This window comes from Glossina fuscipes, unplaced genomic scaffold, assembly GCF_014805625.2.
Source record: "Glossina fuscipes isolate IAEA_lab_2018 unplaced genomic scaffold, Yale_Gfus_2 27, whole genome shotgun sequence".
Taxonomy (NCBI): domain Eukaryota; kingdom Metazoa; phylum Arthropoda; class Insecta; order Diptera; family Glossinidae; genus Glossina; species Glossina fuscipes.
Genome location: NW_023998422.1, coordinates 11,140,121 through 11,159,557, shown reverse-complemented (window position 1 = coordinate 11,159,557; position 19,437 = coordinate 11,140,121). Strand labels below are relative to the sequence as shown.

The 19,437-nt window shown below is 34.6% G+C and overlaps 1 protein-coding gene across 1 annotated transcript in view; it reads right to left on the bottom strand.

Moving 5' to 3' along the window:
* Window positions 1-19,437, bottom strand: part of LOC119635924 (oxidoreductase OpS5) — a 134,901-nt gene that overhangs the window by 851 nt on the left and 114,613 nt on the right. Inside the window, exons 3-8 of the mRNA XM_038030963.1 lie at window positions 16,606-16,890; window positions 16,057-16,532; window positions 6,140-6,324; window positions 4,989-5,184; window positions 3,134-3,346; window positions 76-306 (exon numbers count right to left, since the gene is read on the bottom strand). Of these exons, the coding sequence (XP_037886891.1) occupies window positions 76-306; window positions 3,134-3,346; window positions 4,989-5,184; window positions 6,140-6,324; window positions 16,057-16,532; window positions 16,606-16,890 (1,586 nt within the window). The remainder of the gene's footprint in view (window positions 1-75; window positions 307-3,133; window positions 3,347-4,988; window positions 5,185-6,139; window positions 6,325-16,056; window positions 16,533-16,605; window positions 16,891-19,437) is intronic.

Sequence of the window (19,437 nt, the reverse complement as noted above, 5' to 3'; positions counted from 1 at the left end):
AGAAAAAAGAAATTAATTATAATAAAAATCAAAATTTTTTTATTTTTTTTTTATTTTTACTGCTCGCTTAATTACCTGGATTATCAGCTCTAAATCTTAGGACTACGTAACCGTTGTTGGGTACAGCAATGGTATCCTTGGTGGGCGGTAAATTGTATTGTCGGTTCAATAGACCGCGTCTATCCAAATCTAAAGCGTGCTTTAAGTTAATCTTTTTCACTGTCATATCGGGCGAACGTCCAATACCGACTACACTGAAACCGTATCCATGCAAATGGAAAGGATGTGATAAATTAGGCTGTTGCACTAAAAAAGAAAAGGAAAAAATTTACATGTTAGATAAGTATAGCTGTTGAAGTTTCGTAACATTTTAAAGAAATGTATTTCGAAAAAAATTAACTTTCGCGCCAATTAGGGACTTTGAGAATATTTAAGAAAAATTTGGGTAATTTTCTCTCAGAGAAAAACGAAAAATCAGTTAAGGTATGAAAATTTTCCGTTTCAAACATTTTTAAGTAACCGAAAAGCTTGTAGGAGGCGACATGCCACCTTTAAGTATCTTACACCACCCTTCATATAATGACTTTTCAAATTAGGGGAGATTGGATTGCAATGCTTGAGTAATGCAAAAGAGCCAGAAAGCAAATATGTTCTCAGCTTGTGTTCCATTGTAGGCGTGTAATTTGACTAATTTGGGTAATTTTCAAATTTTTTGCTAAGGTTGAAGGCGATATCTTCATCTTTGCCAACGCGAGAATGTTTACCACAGATACCAAGCAGTAGGGTAGGCGTTCAGACGGATATGCTTACGTACATTCCGGATTTGGCAGTGATCTGCTGTATATGTACTTTATGGCGCTTTTGCAGCTTGCCTATAACGGCTTGTTATAATGGCTTCAAAAAAAAAAAATAAATAAATAAACGGATGCGCTATAATATTGAGCAAGCGTTGGCAATTTTTGTTTAACTGCAGGCAGGATCGCCACTTTTTCATTCAAATATTGATAATTTTATCCGGTGCAGTTTATTTGTAATGAGTAAAAGACGGATTTTTTTCATTTAATAACCGAGGTGTTTTTAAGCCATGTGAAACGGTAGGCGTGTCCTTCGGCCGATTCCAATACCAATCCACGTGCAACGACTTCCAATGTTTCTGTCAACTTTCAAGTCGATAAATTTAATTTTGGCTCAAGGAAAAATCTTTACAATAGACTTTGCATAGACCGACAGATGGACAGACTGGCATGTTTAAATCGATTTAGAATTTAATGCTGCTTGAAAATATGCATACTTCGCGAATTTCCTGAAGCTTAACAATGAATATACCTCCAAGTTTAGATTGTCCAAAGATTGCCAAGGCGTATAATTGAAAAAGAACAGAAGCAAAACGGAGGTTGACGTTTACGGAATGGAACAATGTGCTTAACAATTGTGCAGTGTTTCTTCATAGGCTGTATGGGATTTTTTGTCGTCATCATTTTTGTTTTCTTTTTTTTTTTATAGATAAATATCGATCAACGGCGTTGCCAGCGTAAACCGCCCTTCGAAAATAGATCATTATGGCTTTTGATAATTGGATTGACCAAGGGCAGGCGCCTGTTTTGTCTGTCAAGGAAGCAATTAGGGATTTCAAAGAATGATGTCTCGCGGCGACCAGGGTTTCTTGTTTCATTTTAAAAAGTGGCCAATCACGCGAGAAGCGGAGAGTCGTAGCAGTCTAGTGGATGTGCGTCCAGATCCTAGCTCTCACTACAGCTACTGCCAAGTGTGGTCAAACGGCAGTGAAATTTAAACCCACGAACTTTGACGTGGTAATCACGATTCTTATCTATCCGGGTAAGGAATTAGATGCGACAGCTTTGACAATCGAATTATTTAAGACGAGGTTTAATGAAGAGCTTATTTCCGTTAAAGAGTCTGGAAAAGTATTGGAAAGTCCCTTCATTTTTATGCTTGCTATAGCTTCCAGTTATCTATTAACTAATAAATTGAAATAACGCAGAGAATAAATGAACAATTGTGATGATACTCAACTCATGGTTATTCGTTGGCAATAATATTGAATACCAATCATTATAAAATGGGGTCAAAGTCATGAAAATTAATTAAAAAAAAAAAAAAGAAAAATCGATTATCCCATCGATGTCATGAAAAGTATAATATTCAAAGTCATGTTCAATACTACGAATTTATCCACGCTGTTGGCCCCTTTGAATGCTAAATATATATAATTGTGCACTTTGGGCGGTGCAGCACCACCACCGCCACCAATAGTACTATTACTACCATTTGGCAAATAAAGTTTTCGAGTTTTGTTCTTACGTAGCAACTGAATGGAAACAATAAGTGAGTAACCACCGGTGTAAGTAATTGTCTTTTAAGGTGTTTTGATTTTTTAAGGCAATAACAAAATAACAGTGATTTAAATAATTACGCCTACAAAATGGTAACAACAACAATAAAAAATAAAGCCAAAATGACCACAATAAAAAACCCATTAAGGCACCTACGCGTTATTTCTCTTTCTGGCGAAAACAATGCCTTAACCAATTTTGCTTTAAATTAATGCAAAATATTGAAGTTTGTTGTTGTTGTTGTTGTTGTTTCTTTTTCTCAAATGTAAAGCAAATCACGGAACTTGCCATTACAATGCAATGCTAATATCAAATATTTGATTGTTACAGATTTTTTTCTTTTTGTGGTCGTCGTTTCATTTGTTGTATGCTCGGTTAGTGTGGGGAACCTTTTCATTATAAATTTTAGACGCAGTCAAGTCGATGCAAAGCATTCAATAAGTTGGCATTTCACAGATTAGGCGGCATTCATAATTTTTCTGCTCTAATTTCTCGATAAACAGATATTGTTGTTGTTATATTGTTCAGCTTATGCAAGGAGACAGAGGTTAATGTGAAACCATTAACTTTGTCTTGACCAAGCCTTTACGTTCAACGATTTCACTGTGTATTCACTTTTGGATGCTTTAGGTTGGGTTCTCCTTTTTGTTTTTGCGTTCGTTTGTTGTTGCGATTCTATCGCAAACATACAAAGGCACATACACACATTTACACATACACGCTTACAGACACTCAATAAATGATTCGTAAAACAAAAGCGTAGAATTATCATTTTATACCTTCATCGACTAGCACCACCTCGACTACAGCATTCAATGGTATATCAATTTTGTGGGTGCACATGCAATTCGGACCGCAATCCGCTGGTCTATTGTCACCGTTACAGAATTGTTCTGGATTAATTTCATTGTATTGTGACGTTAATGGTGCAGGTGCCGATAAGTATGAGATTTCATCGATCAAAGAGATAACATGATCACCAGTAGGTGCAACTGTAAAATATAGTAAGAAAAAAAAAGAAAACAAAAAAAAAAACAAGGCATGAATTAATATAAATTTATAAAAAAAAAAAATTAAAAAAATAGCGGTTTGCTAAGGTTGGTTTTTATTCTAATCAATATATCGTGGTAAAGTCATTTATGGTATTTATTATGAAAGACAATAGCAGTCACGTCAGTTCGTTCGTTCATTGACTCCTTAGAAAAACAGGTCGATTCGCGGACTGAAAATGTCTAGAAATCAAGGCATTACCTACCAAAAGTAGGTTGAATTCGCAATTTTTCGAGATTTCACAAGAGTTGCTCTCGAAAATAATGAAGAGAAGAAGGACTTTGCAAAGCTCGTTAGTCAAGGACTTGCGTTTCATATTCTATAATGCAGATCTCCAGTCGTCTATAAAGCTAATGAAACTATGGATTGCGAAGAATAACAAATGAGCACATAAAGAGGGTAGATAGGCTTCGCGTTGTCCCGAGGAAAGGTCCAAGCCCATGATTTGAATCATTGCGATGCTCTCTATGTGATGAGGATTGCCCCAGTTCCTGCGCGGTGCTGGTTAACCTTTCCTATTTAATCCGCGTTTAACGCGGAATTAAAAAGAAATACCGTTAAAAACTTTTTGTAAGAAGCAAATTTTTCTTCATGGGTTCAATAGACATTTTGAGCCCATTAGAACATGCAAAGAGGTATTCAATGTTCAAAATAATTTTCGTACTTCGAAGAAAACAATGACGGTCAAACGATACCCTTTTAATGTCTTAGCTCATCAGAAAACGTTCAGAAACTATAGTTTGCAATCCAGAGCAGAACTTGACGAAACTCTTATAGCCATAGCCTAGCTCCAAGACCAGAGCCAATTCTCTAGGATCAAGATTGTAGCCAAGGCTAGGTGCATAGTAAGGGTCAACGTTAAGCTCAAAGCTTCGTCCACGGCTAAGGCCAAGGCTAGCTCCGTGGCTAGAGTTAAGGCTACGGCCTAGCCCAGGGTCAAGGCTTGTCTCTCAATCTTCTAGACGTAATGGTAGCGCCCGGCCAAGTAGTGGCTCTACGCTGGTTTAAATGTGCCTCCCGGAAGCGCTTTCGCATTACCTCAAGATGGATTCTTATGAATTGTTGATCCTCGTAATATCGTTCTGCTTCCTGCGCTTTCGAATGAGATTAGGGGTTCGGATGTAACTTTATAGCATAGAATGTCTTGCAAAAAACTGACACATTTCTTCCATCTTTCTTTGTTTATCAACACAACATGTAGCCGGTTGCACCTAATGGTCAAGGCACGGAGCAAAGCTAGGGCCAAGTGTAGGCAGTATAGGCGACGTTTTGCAGTTTATAAAGCAAACCAGAATCTGATACTTGATCTACCTACACTTACCCTATTACCTATGCCCATAATAAGCTGGTGACTTGTGCCAGATAATAATTTAAAACTTTATGCCCTTGTTCGTCAGAATAATCTAAGATTTGAATATAAACTTGATTTTAATTGTCCGACTGATCCTGATACGACAATTAATAAAAAGTTTGCACTATTTCTCTCACTATTTTGTAATTTTTAGCTAGAAATCTAAAAAAAGCGATAAAACTGATCCTTCGTCGGATCTTGGCTTATCAAATGCATATTCGCTGCGAACTTACCTAAGAATCTGTTATAAGTATTAGGCTGGAATAGTTCTTCGGGACGATACACATAGAAACGGAACGGCAAGAAGATTTTAACATCTGGCTTCTCGGAGAGAATGCCGCGATCAATTTCCTGAGCACTTTTTAATTGGCTCACGCAGATGGCATCGTTACGTTGACGATTACACTGAGCATCTAAAGGATTCATAACCTTTTTGTGTTTTTTACGCAATGTTTTCCAATGTTAGAGTGCATTTGGCATTTGTCAACATTTACATATTTATATACATGTTGTACGTATACCCATCATATACATATATTTGTGTTTTTTTTTTTTTGTTTTTGTAGGTAAAGCAGTGCAGTACAGTGCAAGTATATACAAGTTTTGTTTGAATAAATTTACAAAACGAACACAGTAATAAAGGTGTTGTTGTTATTTTTGTTTTTGTTATAGAAGAAAAAAAAAAAAAAATGATTTGAATAGAGTGTGTGTAGGAAGCGGGATGTTTTACAAAACATCGATTGTATTAAAATTGATTTTCAAAAAGAGTTTTGTTTTCAAATTGTTTATTGTTGTTGTATAGGCAGGTATAGAGACAAAAACAAAATACATGTGAGGGAAGATGCGTTACGTTATACACATTTTGTACATGAAATAAAACAAAAAAGTAGAAAAATTAAAAAAAAAAAAAAATATTATATACAATATTTTTAACAATTAAAAAAAAAAAAAAAAAAACAACATTTCAAAACGAAATGAAACTTAAACAATTATAAAAATATTTATACAGCGAATGGTAAAGTAATGTGAAGTATATATAAGAAAGCAAAATCAGGTAAACTCACTTACCTTACCTTTAAAGTGTTTAATAAGTTTTGTTGTAATTATAACAATAATTATTATTTAATATTTTTTCTTTTCATGTTATATCATAAAAAAAGATAAAATCTTTATTTCCTCGATTTTATCCATTGTTTTTTTTTATCATATTATTTCGAAAAAAAAAATTTTTTTTCTTTCCATATATTTTTAAGTCTGACTTAATAATTAGAAAATTTAATTCTCTTTCATTTGCAATCTTTTATGATTGCATTTAAAAGTGTATGATCGCGCGCACACGATTATGATAATGAAAATGAAAAAATGAATTTGCAAAGAAACTTACCACACCCTGAGGTAAACCGACATCGTATGTGGGTGGTTGTGATGCCGGCTGATAGGGACCGCGAGCATAACGCAAAACACCCAATTGTTGAGCTCGTCTAATACCGCATTCGCCCAAACCTCTTAATTGTATCCAATAAGCACCAACTGGCTGATCGGCAGTAATGACAAAATCATAACGTTCACCTTTAACAACAACAAATAATCGAAATTTAAAATAACACAGAAAAGATATCAATATAAAAATAAAGGAAGCAAGTAAGAATGCTACAGTCGGGCAAGGTCGACTATTAGATATCCTACACTACTTCGCCTAATGCCATGCCATTCACCAAAAATTCTATATTATTTTTGTATAAATGCAAATATTTCAAGAAAGCTCTCGTATCGGAGTATACTCGAACAACAACGTGATCTAAAACAAATTTTTAGCAAATTCAAATTGCTCGTTGAAATTTTATTATTAATATCCAGTTACTCTTCTGCCAGAAGAAACCCTAAATTAGGCTTTACCGCTTATGGTGCTTAAGAGACTAATATGATCCAAGTTTCTATGATTAATTTAATGAGGATTAATTTTTCCCCGTTACAAAATATTAAATATTGGATCTTTTTGCCATATAAAGGCAAAAGAGAGAAAGGTTGGGACCCAAAAAATGGGTTTACGTGGTCCAATTTCGTTAAGATTTATTGTTACGTGGAATCATTGCTATCAAACCCAACAAGAAGTATTGAAAATTAGGCCTTTTCACCATATAAAGATTCAGTTGCCGTATGAACGCTTATATGGGAAGGGGTTCAAGAAATTGCCACATCGGATCCAAAATGTCCACACCAATTTAAAATGTCGAAACGCTGTTACTAAGCGAGTTTTGTGGCGAAATTTTGAAAATAACGTCTTAAGGCGTTAAAAGGGAGGTGATCGAAAAAGTGGACGGAGTTGATCCATTTTCAAGAGCGTTTGTTCTTGAGCCAAAATTTCATCGAAATATCTTGAAAATTGCGTCGGTCGTAACACATGAACAGAAGGACAGACGAGTTTAGATCAATTGAAAAAATTATTCTGAATGAATTGGCATAATAAATGGTGGGCCTATTTCAAGTCCTTTTAAGGATTGCATACATGCGCACAAATTTAATATAGCCTTGTACCACAAATAGCGTAGGGTATAATAAAAGAAAACAAATAAGTGATTATATATATATATATACATATATATATATATATATGTATATATATATATATATATATATGTATAGAAGGACTGAATAATTATCGAAGCAAATAAAAATTAGTTTTATTTTCAATTTTTATTAATTAATTAAATGATTAAATCTTTTAATCAAGGTTAATATTTCAATTTATATGTATTGATATGTCTGTGTTAGTGTGTATGTATTTTTGTGTTTGTTTATCACATCAAAAGTTAAAATCTTTTAAAAATAGTCACTGAATTCATTGTGCAACTATGAAATAAATAAAAGCGTGAATTATTGCGGTTTACTATATATTTGTAACGTATATAGAGATCAAGGTTTTGAGGATTAGATATCACGTTTTTATATCTCGAAAATGCATCTGTTCAATAAAAATAGATTTAAATAGAGAAAGGACAGTTTTGCAAATTTATATACGCAAGATCAACTATAACTATTGAAAGCTATTGAAAGTGTGCCTATGTAGTCATTTTAAGCATTTCTCGTCCAAGTTGTTTTGTATACAGTATGTATGCAACAATATCCAACATCGTTACGGAATATTGAAATAATTTTACCATGAAATTTTATTTTCGACACTTGCTCGCAATTATTCGATTATAACTATTGTCTGTCTCTCCATTCTCCATATGCTTTTTTTTGCTCGATTTAGTTATGACTTGAACCACTTCTAGTGAATGTATTTTTTTTTAACTTTAGTTAACTTTAAATACCTGCTACGAGGTGCTCACTTTAGTCGCGGGATCAACACAGAACCAAACGTTGTTGAATCAGCTTGAAGGTTCTGGGCTAATGATGGACATAACTGATCACTTTTGAAATCACAGATGCTCAGATTCATATGACGATTTTCTAACATCAGCTTCTTGCTTTTTGTCGATATCTTTATTATTCGTAGATCTTGAGCTTGTCGACTATAAAGGATCTAATCACTCTTTATTTTTCCTAGAGCTTCCAACACAATGCCTATGATTTTTATATACACAATTTTACGTCGCACTGTTCTGCATTTCCAGTAAAACAACACAGGAAAGTTTCATTGAAGCTCGTAGCTTAAAACAGACTCTTTCAAGAATTTGAAATTTACAAAGAGTATTTAATGCATTCGTACTTATGTGTGGATGGATACCCGGAACGATTTGAGATAGTTCTATATTTTATTATAGCGGTCGATTCAGAATCAATATTTATCTTCCAGAGGTTGCTTGTAAGCTTGCCTGTCTGTCCGTTTATCCGTCTGCGTTCTTGTGTTCAACCTACAGGGCGCTATGTTTGAGTTATTGTAATGAAAATTCATACAGTGAGACTGGCTTAAGGACGAACGCAACTGAAAATGGTGCGAATAGGACTATCTTTTCCACCGCTTGCCAGATAACTGTAGGGTAATGTAAGGTATTTAATGGTTGCAGTCTATCGTGAAATAACGCGAATTATGTCTAAGCACTCTGCGTCCGCATTGTAATCGAGTACCGTTGTCAGCCAGCGCAATCAAGAAGTTAGATAAGTCCGAAGCGTTTTGGAAGTGTAGCGTAATTTGTGCACCATAAAGGAACGGACTAAAACATTATCTTGACTACAAGAGAATTCGAGTTTCTCTTTTCTTCTCTACATTCCTGCAAACGGAAACATATAGCGCATTTCGGGATCTGGTCTTTTTCTTGGAAGACTACACTTTTTTTCTAGAATCGCCTCTCGTACATCCCGCGCACATTTGTACGTATTCCACACCTATATAATTCTGAGTAACAAACAATTTCCATCATCGGTATCTAGACCATCGTAAAATTAGACCTTCACTCTAAATACGGGGACGCTTTTGAAAGTTTTCTCAATTGTCCGCTTGTTTAATGTTGGAGGTCTCCCCGGAAAGACATTCGACGTACCAGTAATTCCAGTTAAGTGTCTCAATGCAGCCGATTCAAACTAGATTTTAGGAACATTTCAAAAAAAGGACTTAGACAATTTAATAATGTAAATAAATGAAAGTATTTTGACTCAACTCAGTTTATTGATTTGCTGACTCACAGAAGAAGAGAAATATTTTAAGAAAATTTTTATTTTAAATCGAATTTCTGACATAATTTTTTATTAAGAATTCGACCAACAACAAACTATGCAGACAGAGAGTTAAAATCATTTTACTTTTACAATCGTTTATACAGACTGTCAACTGTTATGGCGGACGTATTAAGCGCCGCTAAAAATGTATAATATATAGATGTATATATGTATATACGTGTGGCTACAATATATGTTTGACTAGTTATCTCAGGTGTTTCCATATGAGGGGAGGGGGGGAGGCGTTTGTTGACCATGACCATATTAACAGCACGGTTCACAGGCAACAACAACAACTACATAAACAAAACTATTTCTCAGTTATTACGTTACCGTTTTTTAAGCTCGATGGTTTGCGGCGGGTATAACTGTTGTTGCTTGATTTTATTAATAATTTTTCTTTTTTTTTTTTATGCAGATCAAATGCATATTTTTTCTTAAGTACCTTTTGCTAGTTAAATGGTAAAATATTTTATTTTTTTCTTTTCGTATTTTTTTAGCAGAAAACGCCTCTCAATGTTAAGGCTAAAAATACGTTCGATAATTACGCTCGAATCAATTGAGTTTAGCTTTACTTGTGCCTTGCACATGAGTTACTTTGATTACAATTGATTATTAACTACTGTTGGCACCATGCAGGTTAAGCTTATACAAAAACGTGATAATATTTATAGGAATTTGTGAAAATATTTTTTCACAAAAATCCATTCATTCACTATCAACGAATAAGTATTAAGTAGATTATGTGACACAAGTCTCATTGAAATTCATTCGCTAACTAGACCATGATTTTACATTGGAGTAGAAAAATATTTCACATAATATTTACATGTGAAGTGAAAATAAAATATAGAAACTAGGGAGCACACTATAGTGGGACCAGGCCCTGCATAAAATATCCTAACGACTTTGCTCAATATAGTCACTCATCTAACAATTTCTCTAAACCGGGTTTTATATTGGAAATGGTCGAAAAATTGGTCCGATCCGATTCGTTTCCAATAGACTTCGCCATGGGGTCAAAACATGTCGGTGTTTGTGTTAGAGTAGTATATATTGTTTTTTTTAGGACTTAAAAGCGGGATTATTCCTTTTATCAATGTACTAAACCAATGACGCAGATGCCTTTCGAATATTTGGAAAATATTATGCCTTGGCCCCGGATAGTGCTTTTGCTTGTTGTAACGGTTGCGATTTCAGTCTACCACCACAGTCTGACATTGTGATACATATAAAACGTGAACTAGACTAGAAATTGTCAGATCAAATTAAATCGAAAATGGCGGATTGTTCATTGAGCATAAGCAAACAAAGTGGGCAGATGGACGGACAAGCTTAAAAAGTGATTCTGATTCGATCGGTATAATGGGCCCATCTGAAGTCTTTCTGAGTATTGCGTACACACCCGCACAAACTATACCACAAGTGGTGTAGGGTATAATGAAAAAACCGCTCAAATTATTTTATCCAAATGATCTCTATTTCCTAAAAGATCGAATTCTTCGGTACTTAAAAATTGCATCTCGATGCAAGTACAGATTGTGGGAAGTTTCTTCAATAATTTAAGAAATCGGCAAAATGAGCACAATGATGATGATGCTAGGGTAACGAATCAATAAAAGGTAGAAGCGTAAATAAAATTCTACCGAAATTCGGAATTAAACCAAGATATAACCTAAAAATTAGTTTATTGACAAATATGCGAGGACAACGAATAACAAATAAAACGGGAATGAAAATCGAAAAGTTGTGTAAATTTAGGATAGAATTTAGAATCAACTTAGGAAGCTTTTTTAGAAGGCAAAGTGAGCTATGGTTCGGTTTTAGATTGATGATGATTTAGGTGATTATTGGCGAAGAATGTGATATCTGTAAACTTTTATTCACTTTTCTTCTTTTTTTTTTTAATATCGCTCAATCACTTAGGGGATGTTCCCTATTCGTGTAATGCGGTGGCGGTCAGAAAGATGAAAGAGAACGGAATAGAACAGTGGCTGAACACTAGAGAGGGTGTGTGCGGAGACCGGTCCAGTGTTATGCCTTAACCGGCTGGATATTCACTAAAGGTACGATCAAGGCAAACTCCATCGCACTGCAGATTGGTACCTGCAACCTGGTGGCCGTGCTTCCTACATAATTGGCTACTTATGGGGCTGTCTCATGGTTTTAACAACCAACTAAAAATTTGGAGGACTTAGCATAAAGTTTTTGGGTCATCCATGTTATACGTTCCTTTGGCTGACTTTTGGATTAGCTTCCAAGATTTCTTAAGATATTAATATTACAAACGTTTGATTTGAAATGGCTTAATACTTTTTAGATAACCGAGTGCTTTATAAAGCAATTTGTCATAATTTGTCGAGAGCAGATTAAAAAGGAATTTTATTGTTTCTTCTTTTTTTTGTTTTTTTTGCTACTAATGTCTATATATTAATATCTTAAGAATGATTGATTAATAATATAAATCATAAATATTTTGTACTATGTGTGCGCCAATCAAATAAATTATAATTAAAACATTTAATAAAAGAACTCATTTGTTATGTTCGTTATTTTAGTTTAGGTGTTCGTTTATGTGTTTGTTCATTAATTTCTATTCATTCCATTGTAGTAGGATTATATTACAAATAAATCCACTGTGCTTTAACTGAAATCATTTCCCCATAAAAACCACAAGAGTTTTATTTGAAAAAGTAGCGAAAGACAGAGCTAAAAAAAATATATATATATATATAAAAAAAAACGTCGACAACTTTCGTTTCTGTAGGTTTTGTGGTTAATTTGAAAACATCTGTAATCATTTTAGTGAACAATAAATTTAATATGTAATTATGTACAACAATTATTTTAATGTGTGTTTAGATAAATTGTTATTAACGTACATGGATTTAATATTTTATGATTAATACATGAAATGCAACGCACACAGGTAAGAAAGTTATGTTCACCTTAAAGGGGAAAAACAATTGCGAAATTAATGCGCTTGTTTAGCCATCTACCGCATAGTCCGGCAGTTAAAAAGTGCGATCACCAACTTGAAATAACCGCCGTAGAGTATAGGGTTTAATAGTCGGTGTGGTAGACCATACCTTAGTTAGGGTCGGTTTATGATCGCAGCTGTAGTGAGTGCTCGACCGATAAAGCAAAACCGATCGGGAGCATGCTTCCCACGCTGAGGCCACTCTCTCTCCCTACCTCTCTCCCTCTCGCTCTCTTTTTATTTCTATTTCCCTCTTTTTTCTTTTTCCCCTTCTGTCCGATCCTTTCCATGTTACGCGTACATTTTCTCAGTTTGTAGCTCTAAGAACAGACAGTTTGCACTCATTCATCTTCCGAGTCAATATATTCAAATTTTGGTTTCTTGGTATTCCAAGAGCAGACAATATCCATTACTCTGCTTATGCTTTGCATTTTTATGCGTTTTCAGATGTTACAAAATATGCCTTAGCCTACAGTGATAAGTACAAAGTTGCTGTTTAAGTTAATCTTTAGAGCGAGGATTGACAGTCAATACTTAAACTTGAGATTATTGTCATGTTTTCAATTTTTTTTTTTTTGTATATGACCAGGCATTCAGCGGTGCCCCTTATACTTCCGGGCACGGTCAAGGAGGATTAACAGGTATCGAGGAATGAAAGATCGGAGTCGTATAATTAAAACAAACTTATTGCGTCGGTGAGTGATGTCTCTGTTGCAAAGCTCTTAAGTTAAACAATTATCTGAAGACTTGATTCAGGAATCTATGCCACTGTAGTTTGTATGTTGCTGCCTGTGGCAGATTCTTAGCAGAATCAGCTTTTGGACGCCTACAAAGCATTTGGTTTTTATTCCTGTCTTTAAAGCAGGGTTCAGAGGTTATAGACTTCGTAGGGCTCATTTTATTGACTACAGTTCTTTCTTTCACCGCATAACAATGATCTATGATCTAACCCTATGCAAGGAATGTTGGAGAGCATGGTAGCGAGTGGCCCGCAACTTGCGAGAGCAGAGGGCTATTAGGATCGCGCTTGAAACATTGCACTCAGCAGTAATTACTGCAGGCCTGCAGGATTCGATGTTGACATGGCGACAAAAGTAGGCAAGGTCTAAGATGAGCTTCACCTCCCTCGAATTAGTTTTACATTAATAGCTACAATAAAATCGCACAAAGAGCGCTTTCTTTGTTGATTTAACTTAGTGAACTTGTGCTTAGTAACAGCACGAAAGGAATGAATGCCTTAGTGCGATACTTTCCGGTTGACACTTTCTTTAACTAATAACAAGTAAACTGAAAGCTTCAAATTGGTAATTACCTCGCCTTAGGTCTTTTGTTGTTTTACATATTGTTACATTATTGTTTACATACTGTTAACGTTTCATTTTTTAAAATCAATTAATTTGAAAATTAAGTGGAACCGAAATGTAGACAATTGGCAACAATATGCATTTAAGAGTTCAACTTCTTGAATACGGAAAGATTAAAACCGCGCATCTTCTAACGGTCTGCGAATTGTGGCAGTGTGAATGGTTGCTGTAAAAAGTAACTTATGCCATATTGCGAAGATCGAAATCTCAAGTTCTCGTTCTAGGTTAAGTTATTTCCTTCATGTACCAGTATATAATTTGTCTTATTAAGTCATTTTTAGGTGTTTTACTTCCCATAATTTCTCTTTCATTTTGTTCTATGTACAAAGGATGACCAGGAAAACGGAAGCATTATCAGAAAAAATTGGCAATGGCAAGAATATTTCCTCTTTTCTTCTTGGTTCAGTCGTCATTCAGTACACATCGTGGCTTTCTTCATCCTTCAACCTTAAGAAAAGTTATTCACAGCTATCTACCTATGACGTTGCACTGTATCGACAAACGGTTTTATTAGGATTTTATAGCAAAAGCATAGTTGATAAGCTTATAATTTCCCTTAGGCACGGCATGGGTTAGAATAATCATTAATATAACAGTCAAAGGAAACAAAAACCGTACATGTTAAGTCCTCGTATTATTATTGTTTACAATATTTTATATACACAAATAAAATGGAATCATACGAAGTTATTATACAACAAGTAGGCTTCACGTACCTCAAGTGATAATTGAAAAGAGTTTGAAAGCTATAACTTTATAGCAGGGGAATAAAAAGAAGACAGGATATGTTAGATCAATAAAGAACGCCCAAGAGGAGGCGTGTTAAATGCGGGCATCAGATACCGAAAATTTCCGATGGGAAAGTCTTCCATCTTTACTATGCTTAGGTCGCAAGTTTTTTTTAGGTAAAGGAAAATGTCTCTTGATCATAGTCTATCCAGATCACCAGTGGGAGTATTTTCCGCTACAGTATTTTCGAATGTCAGCTGAGGACTATGTAAACCGCGCGCATTTGCTTATTTTTACTAAGCAGCTTCTCAATTTTTTATTTAGATCGAAATTGTGTTCTTTCGGCATTCAGTTATAGGTTGTTGAAGGTTTTGCTAATCACTAGGAATTCTTAGTAAATCTTGAGTAGCCTTAATTGCAGAGCACCTTGCTGCACCGATACGTGATCTTGCAAGATATCATAAAGTTTGAATATCGATACATTTTTCATGTTATCAAAAAAAAAAAACCATGGCTTAGGTTGTGTTTACAAATAACGAAATTGTAAAATTCACAGAATCCGATGCACAACAGTATTCGGTAAGCTGCACTAAGCTTAACGTAAGGTTCATGCATCCGAACGTAAGTAAATTTTGCATATAAAACCTGAGTTGATGAAGTTTTTTTCAACCTCAAGATGTGTGCAAGTCTTCGCAGTGCACACATTTTGGGAAAATAATAAAAGTAAAGCAAAAATATGCAAAAAAAAAAAAAAAAAATACTCTCAGGCTTGTTCATAAGATTTTAAGCGGCTCAGTTCATCGCTTTGACTTAATCTAAATATTTTCCAATGCGTTTGCATTGTTTTATGTTTAATGATAATAATGAAAAGGTTGCTGTGCCTGTGTAGGGTTCTCATTGCCCGACTACTTTTAATTATAACGGTTTTATTGGCATTTTTCTCTATTTAATTGAAATTTATTACATAAATAATTAATTAAAGCATTTTTTACATATATATATATATATATATGTATTTCTTTTTGTGCATTATTATTGTGCGGTAACAGCGGTGTGTTGAAATTTGTTTTTAATTTTATTTTTCTAAAAAAGGTGTGAGTGTGTCATATAAACAGGTAAACAACGACACATTCATTTGATTATGAATTATGTGCTTATGTGTGTTGCTTACATTGTTTCTTTTTCGCGATTTTGTTGCGATTGTTATTTATGCTTTATTTTAATTGTTTATGCGAATGATTTGATTTCTCTTTCTTTACACCCTCTCCGTTCACAAGCATAATGAAATTATGTAAATATTTTTATAGACACATATATATATATATATATGCATAACTTCGTATAAATATACATATGTATACATAGATGTTGTGTTTGTGCTTATACACATAGGTAAAGGCGGTAACGTTTGCGGATTAGCTTGCGCGTGGCAATAACAACAACACCAGACAAATTCAATTGAATTGAAAAACAAAAAAAAAATAAATAAATAAAAACAAAAGCAAAAGAACTTTTAAACATATAAACTTAGTCACACACACATACACACATGCATGGTACAACACTCACCTGAGAAAGATATGATCGTGTTCACTTCAACCGGATGCACAGGTTCACCATCTGTGGCTATAACCATTAAATTGTGGCCCTCGATTGTCACCTGAGCTGGACAAACCGAAGCGAAAGCATTAATCATACGGAAACGGTAGCGGCGTCCCGGTGTTATTGTGAAAATTTCCAAAGGTGTGTTTGTCATGAAACCAGTATTCGGATCACGGACTTGACCTTTTCCATTTATTAATAACGATTCGGGATCTTGTCCAGTGTTAACAGCCAAACGGCCAGGATAACGTTCAGCAGCATCTTCATGCAACCAATCGCTGATTAGCATAATGTGTGTCGTCAAATCGAAGTCATATAAATGCGAATTTGGATCACGTGAAGGTGGTTGACGTACGACTATGCTACCGTAAAGACCATCCAACTTCTGCAGGCCTGTATGAGCATGCCAGAAATGTGTACCCGCATTACCTGTCCATTGATAGCTACGAGATATTTTTTGTAAGATATAAAAATGCAAACACATATAAATTATTATCATATTTTTTCATTTATTACCGGAACGTGTTGCCTTGCTGTATAGGACATTGTGTTACGAACGGTACACCGTCATAGTATTGGGAACCGCGTTGCCATATGCCGTGCCAGTGTATGGTTACTTCCATGCCTTCCATATGATTTTCCACATCGATGACAACTTTATCATTTTCGCAAACTTGTATACTGGGGCCGGGTATCATGCGATTAGCTGTCAGTATACCACGTTCAACACCATCAGCTAACACGCATTGACAATGACTCCATACTGTGTTGGTAGCATTGGGTGTACACACTTGACAGGCGCTAAAATGTTTACGCAAAACCGATAACAAAAATGATTAGTATGTAGCGTCATAATAAGGTGTTGTTTTATATGAACATAACAACAACAACAACACCAACAAAAATATCGTTATAAGGAAACTAAGCGTTTTTTCCAAATCTCTAAAAATAAGTCATTAAAAAAAGTTTTTCCATTATCACTTAAACCAGTGAGATGAAATTGATCGCTTTGAAGTGAATCTTGAATGCTTAACTCAGTGAACTCAATCAATAGAAGAAAGATCTACATGAACTCAGACTAGTCAAAGCCATAGAAATGTTAAAAATTTTCTTTGGAAATGTAATCAACAGTTTCTTTAAAATAAGCTGCGTATAAAGGGAGGACATATTAACGTTGAAGGCTGCAACATGTAGGGTCTTACATAGATATTCTTGCGCCATATATTCTTGTTTTATATATTCTTTTCCTTTTTATATTGTTTTCCGATTTATAATTAGCTATATGTTCGATCATTTATAACCTGAAAAAGTGCGAATGCCGGAGAAATGAAAAAGCGTAAAGTATCAGTGATTAAGATATCGCATGTCAGTGCCTTGGAAGAGGGTATTGGGTCGCACTTAACTAGTTCCGTGTGCTCACGTTTCCGTTCTTCCGTCTGTCCGTTGTCTGTGGTTCAAATGCTTTCAACAGTCAACTAAGATCTTAATTGTTGTTGTAATAAATAAAACTAGATGTGGGCGTGATCCCACACAGCCTTGCCTAAAATAAGCAAAGCACTATAATATGGGTTCAGACTATGTATGAAACTTTGTGCAAACATTTACGAGGACTTAAAGTCAACAAGATCAAATGTCATGATTTACAATTTATGCCAGATAATAAGCTGATGTACGTAGATGCACGTATTAAAACTATTTATAATTATCTGACTGATATTTGAAGCATGAAACGTATCACCCCAAGATCGACTCCCGCACCATATTCACCTCTCGGTCTTTGCACTGGATCTTTTAATTAGAAACCTAATCAATATGTAGAAACGACTTGTTTAGGATAGGGTCTACTCAATCGGTTAATATTACCATATAATATATAATATAGAGGTAGCGAGAACGTCTTGCGAACGTAGTTCGGCCTTGAAGCTTTAAATGCTTAACGAAGCGCGTAATGCATTGGAAACTTTTGATGATTATTAGTTATATGGAATTTGTGAATAGATTAATTTGACTTCTTTCCAGGTAAGCCGGTTTCCAATCAATCCAAGGTTACGCACTCAAGACGGAAAAATCTGAAGCAATCAATATCCAACACACAACGGGCAGAAGCATTTAGGTTTAAGCATTTCAACGACTAGATCAAGTTTTTTTTTTCTTAATATGATCAAAAAACTAAGGGATGTTCTTTATACTTGTGCCACGGTAGAGGCCAGAATGATGTGCGGAAAGAGAAAGAGATAACAAGGCATGTGTGAATGTTACTGCCCTTATTGGCTAGGGAGTCACTATAGCAAGTAAAGTTACTCAGCCGCTTAAAGTTATGTATAGGCTTGCAATAATTGACGTTTATCCCAAAACGCTCGAGTTTTGAGCAGTTACCTGCTTTTTTTAGCATTTTTCTAAAGCTTTAAAAAATTTTGAGTATGACCTAAATTTAATATTAACCAGAGTATTGAGGACTAAGCAACAGAATGCTGAAGTCCAGTAGCAATGAATGATGAGATTTTGAGAGGAACAACCTAGCATTTTTATATACTACACCACAAGTTTGTGTGAATGTACGCAACACCAAGAAGAACTTTAGATAGAATCACGTTTTAGTATATCGATCGACTTGTAATTAATCTTTGAATCGATGTAAGCTCGTTTATCCGCCATGTTTTCTTGTGGTTAACATACAAGCCATAATTTTTGAGATATTTTTATGAAATTTGTCGCACTGTGCCAAGGCCAAAAGCTATTGAAAATGTTTCGAATCGGACCACTTTATCGATCACTTTCCATATGAAGTCCTATTTTGCAAAGTCGCTATATGAATGACTGTAGGGTGATGTAGGCTTTTTAATAGTGGACCCTGACTCACTGTAGCGTCTTTACTTTGTCTCTTTTCATTTTTGGATTTTTTTTTTTTTTATACAAAATTAACCTATACGATATATCATACTCTGTGAAAAGTGTATATATCTATGGATACACAACGACAAAACTGTCGATTGGTGTTAAAAATTACACAGTGATAAAATTAATTACATTAATTAGAAGATAAATGACACCTAAGAAAGCAAATGTGCTTAATTTTTATGATAAAAAACTTTCATTTTTGTTAACTTTCATAAGCGGCGTATGTTGCACAATAAATTGCGGAAATTTATATTTTTCAATTTATTCAGAAAAAAAAAAAAAAACAAAAAGAAACCTTGTATGAACTACGAAAATGCTGAACGTATAATAAAACTTATAAACGATATTAAAAATTACGAAAGAGACAACATTTTGTTTTGCCATTTTGATAAAAAGCAATGTAAGCGAAAAGATGACAGAAATCATAAATATTCATTATGACATAATGAG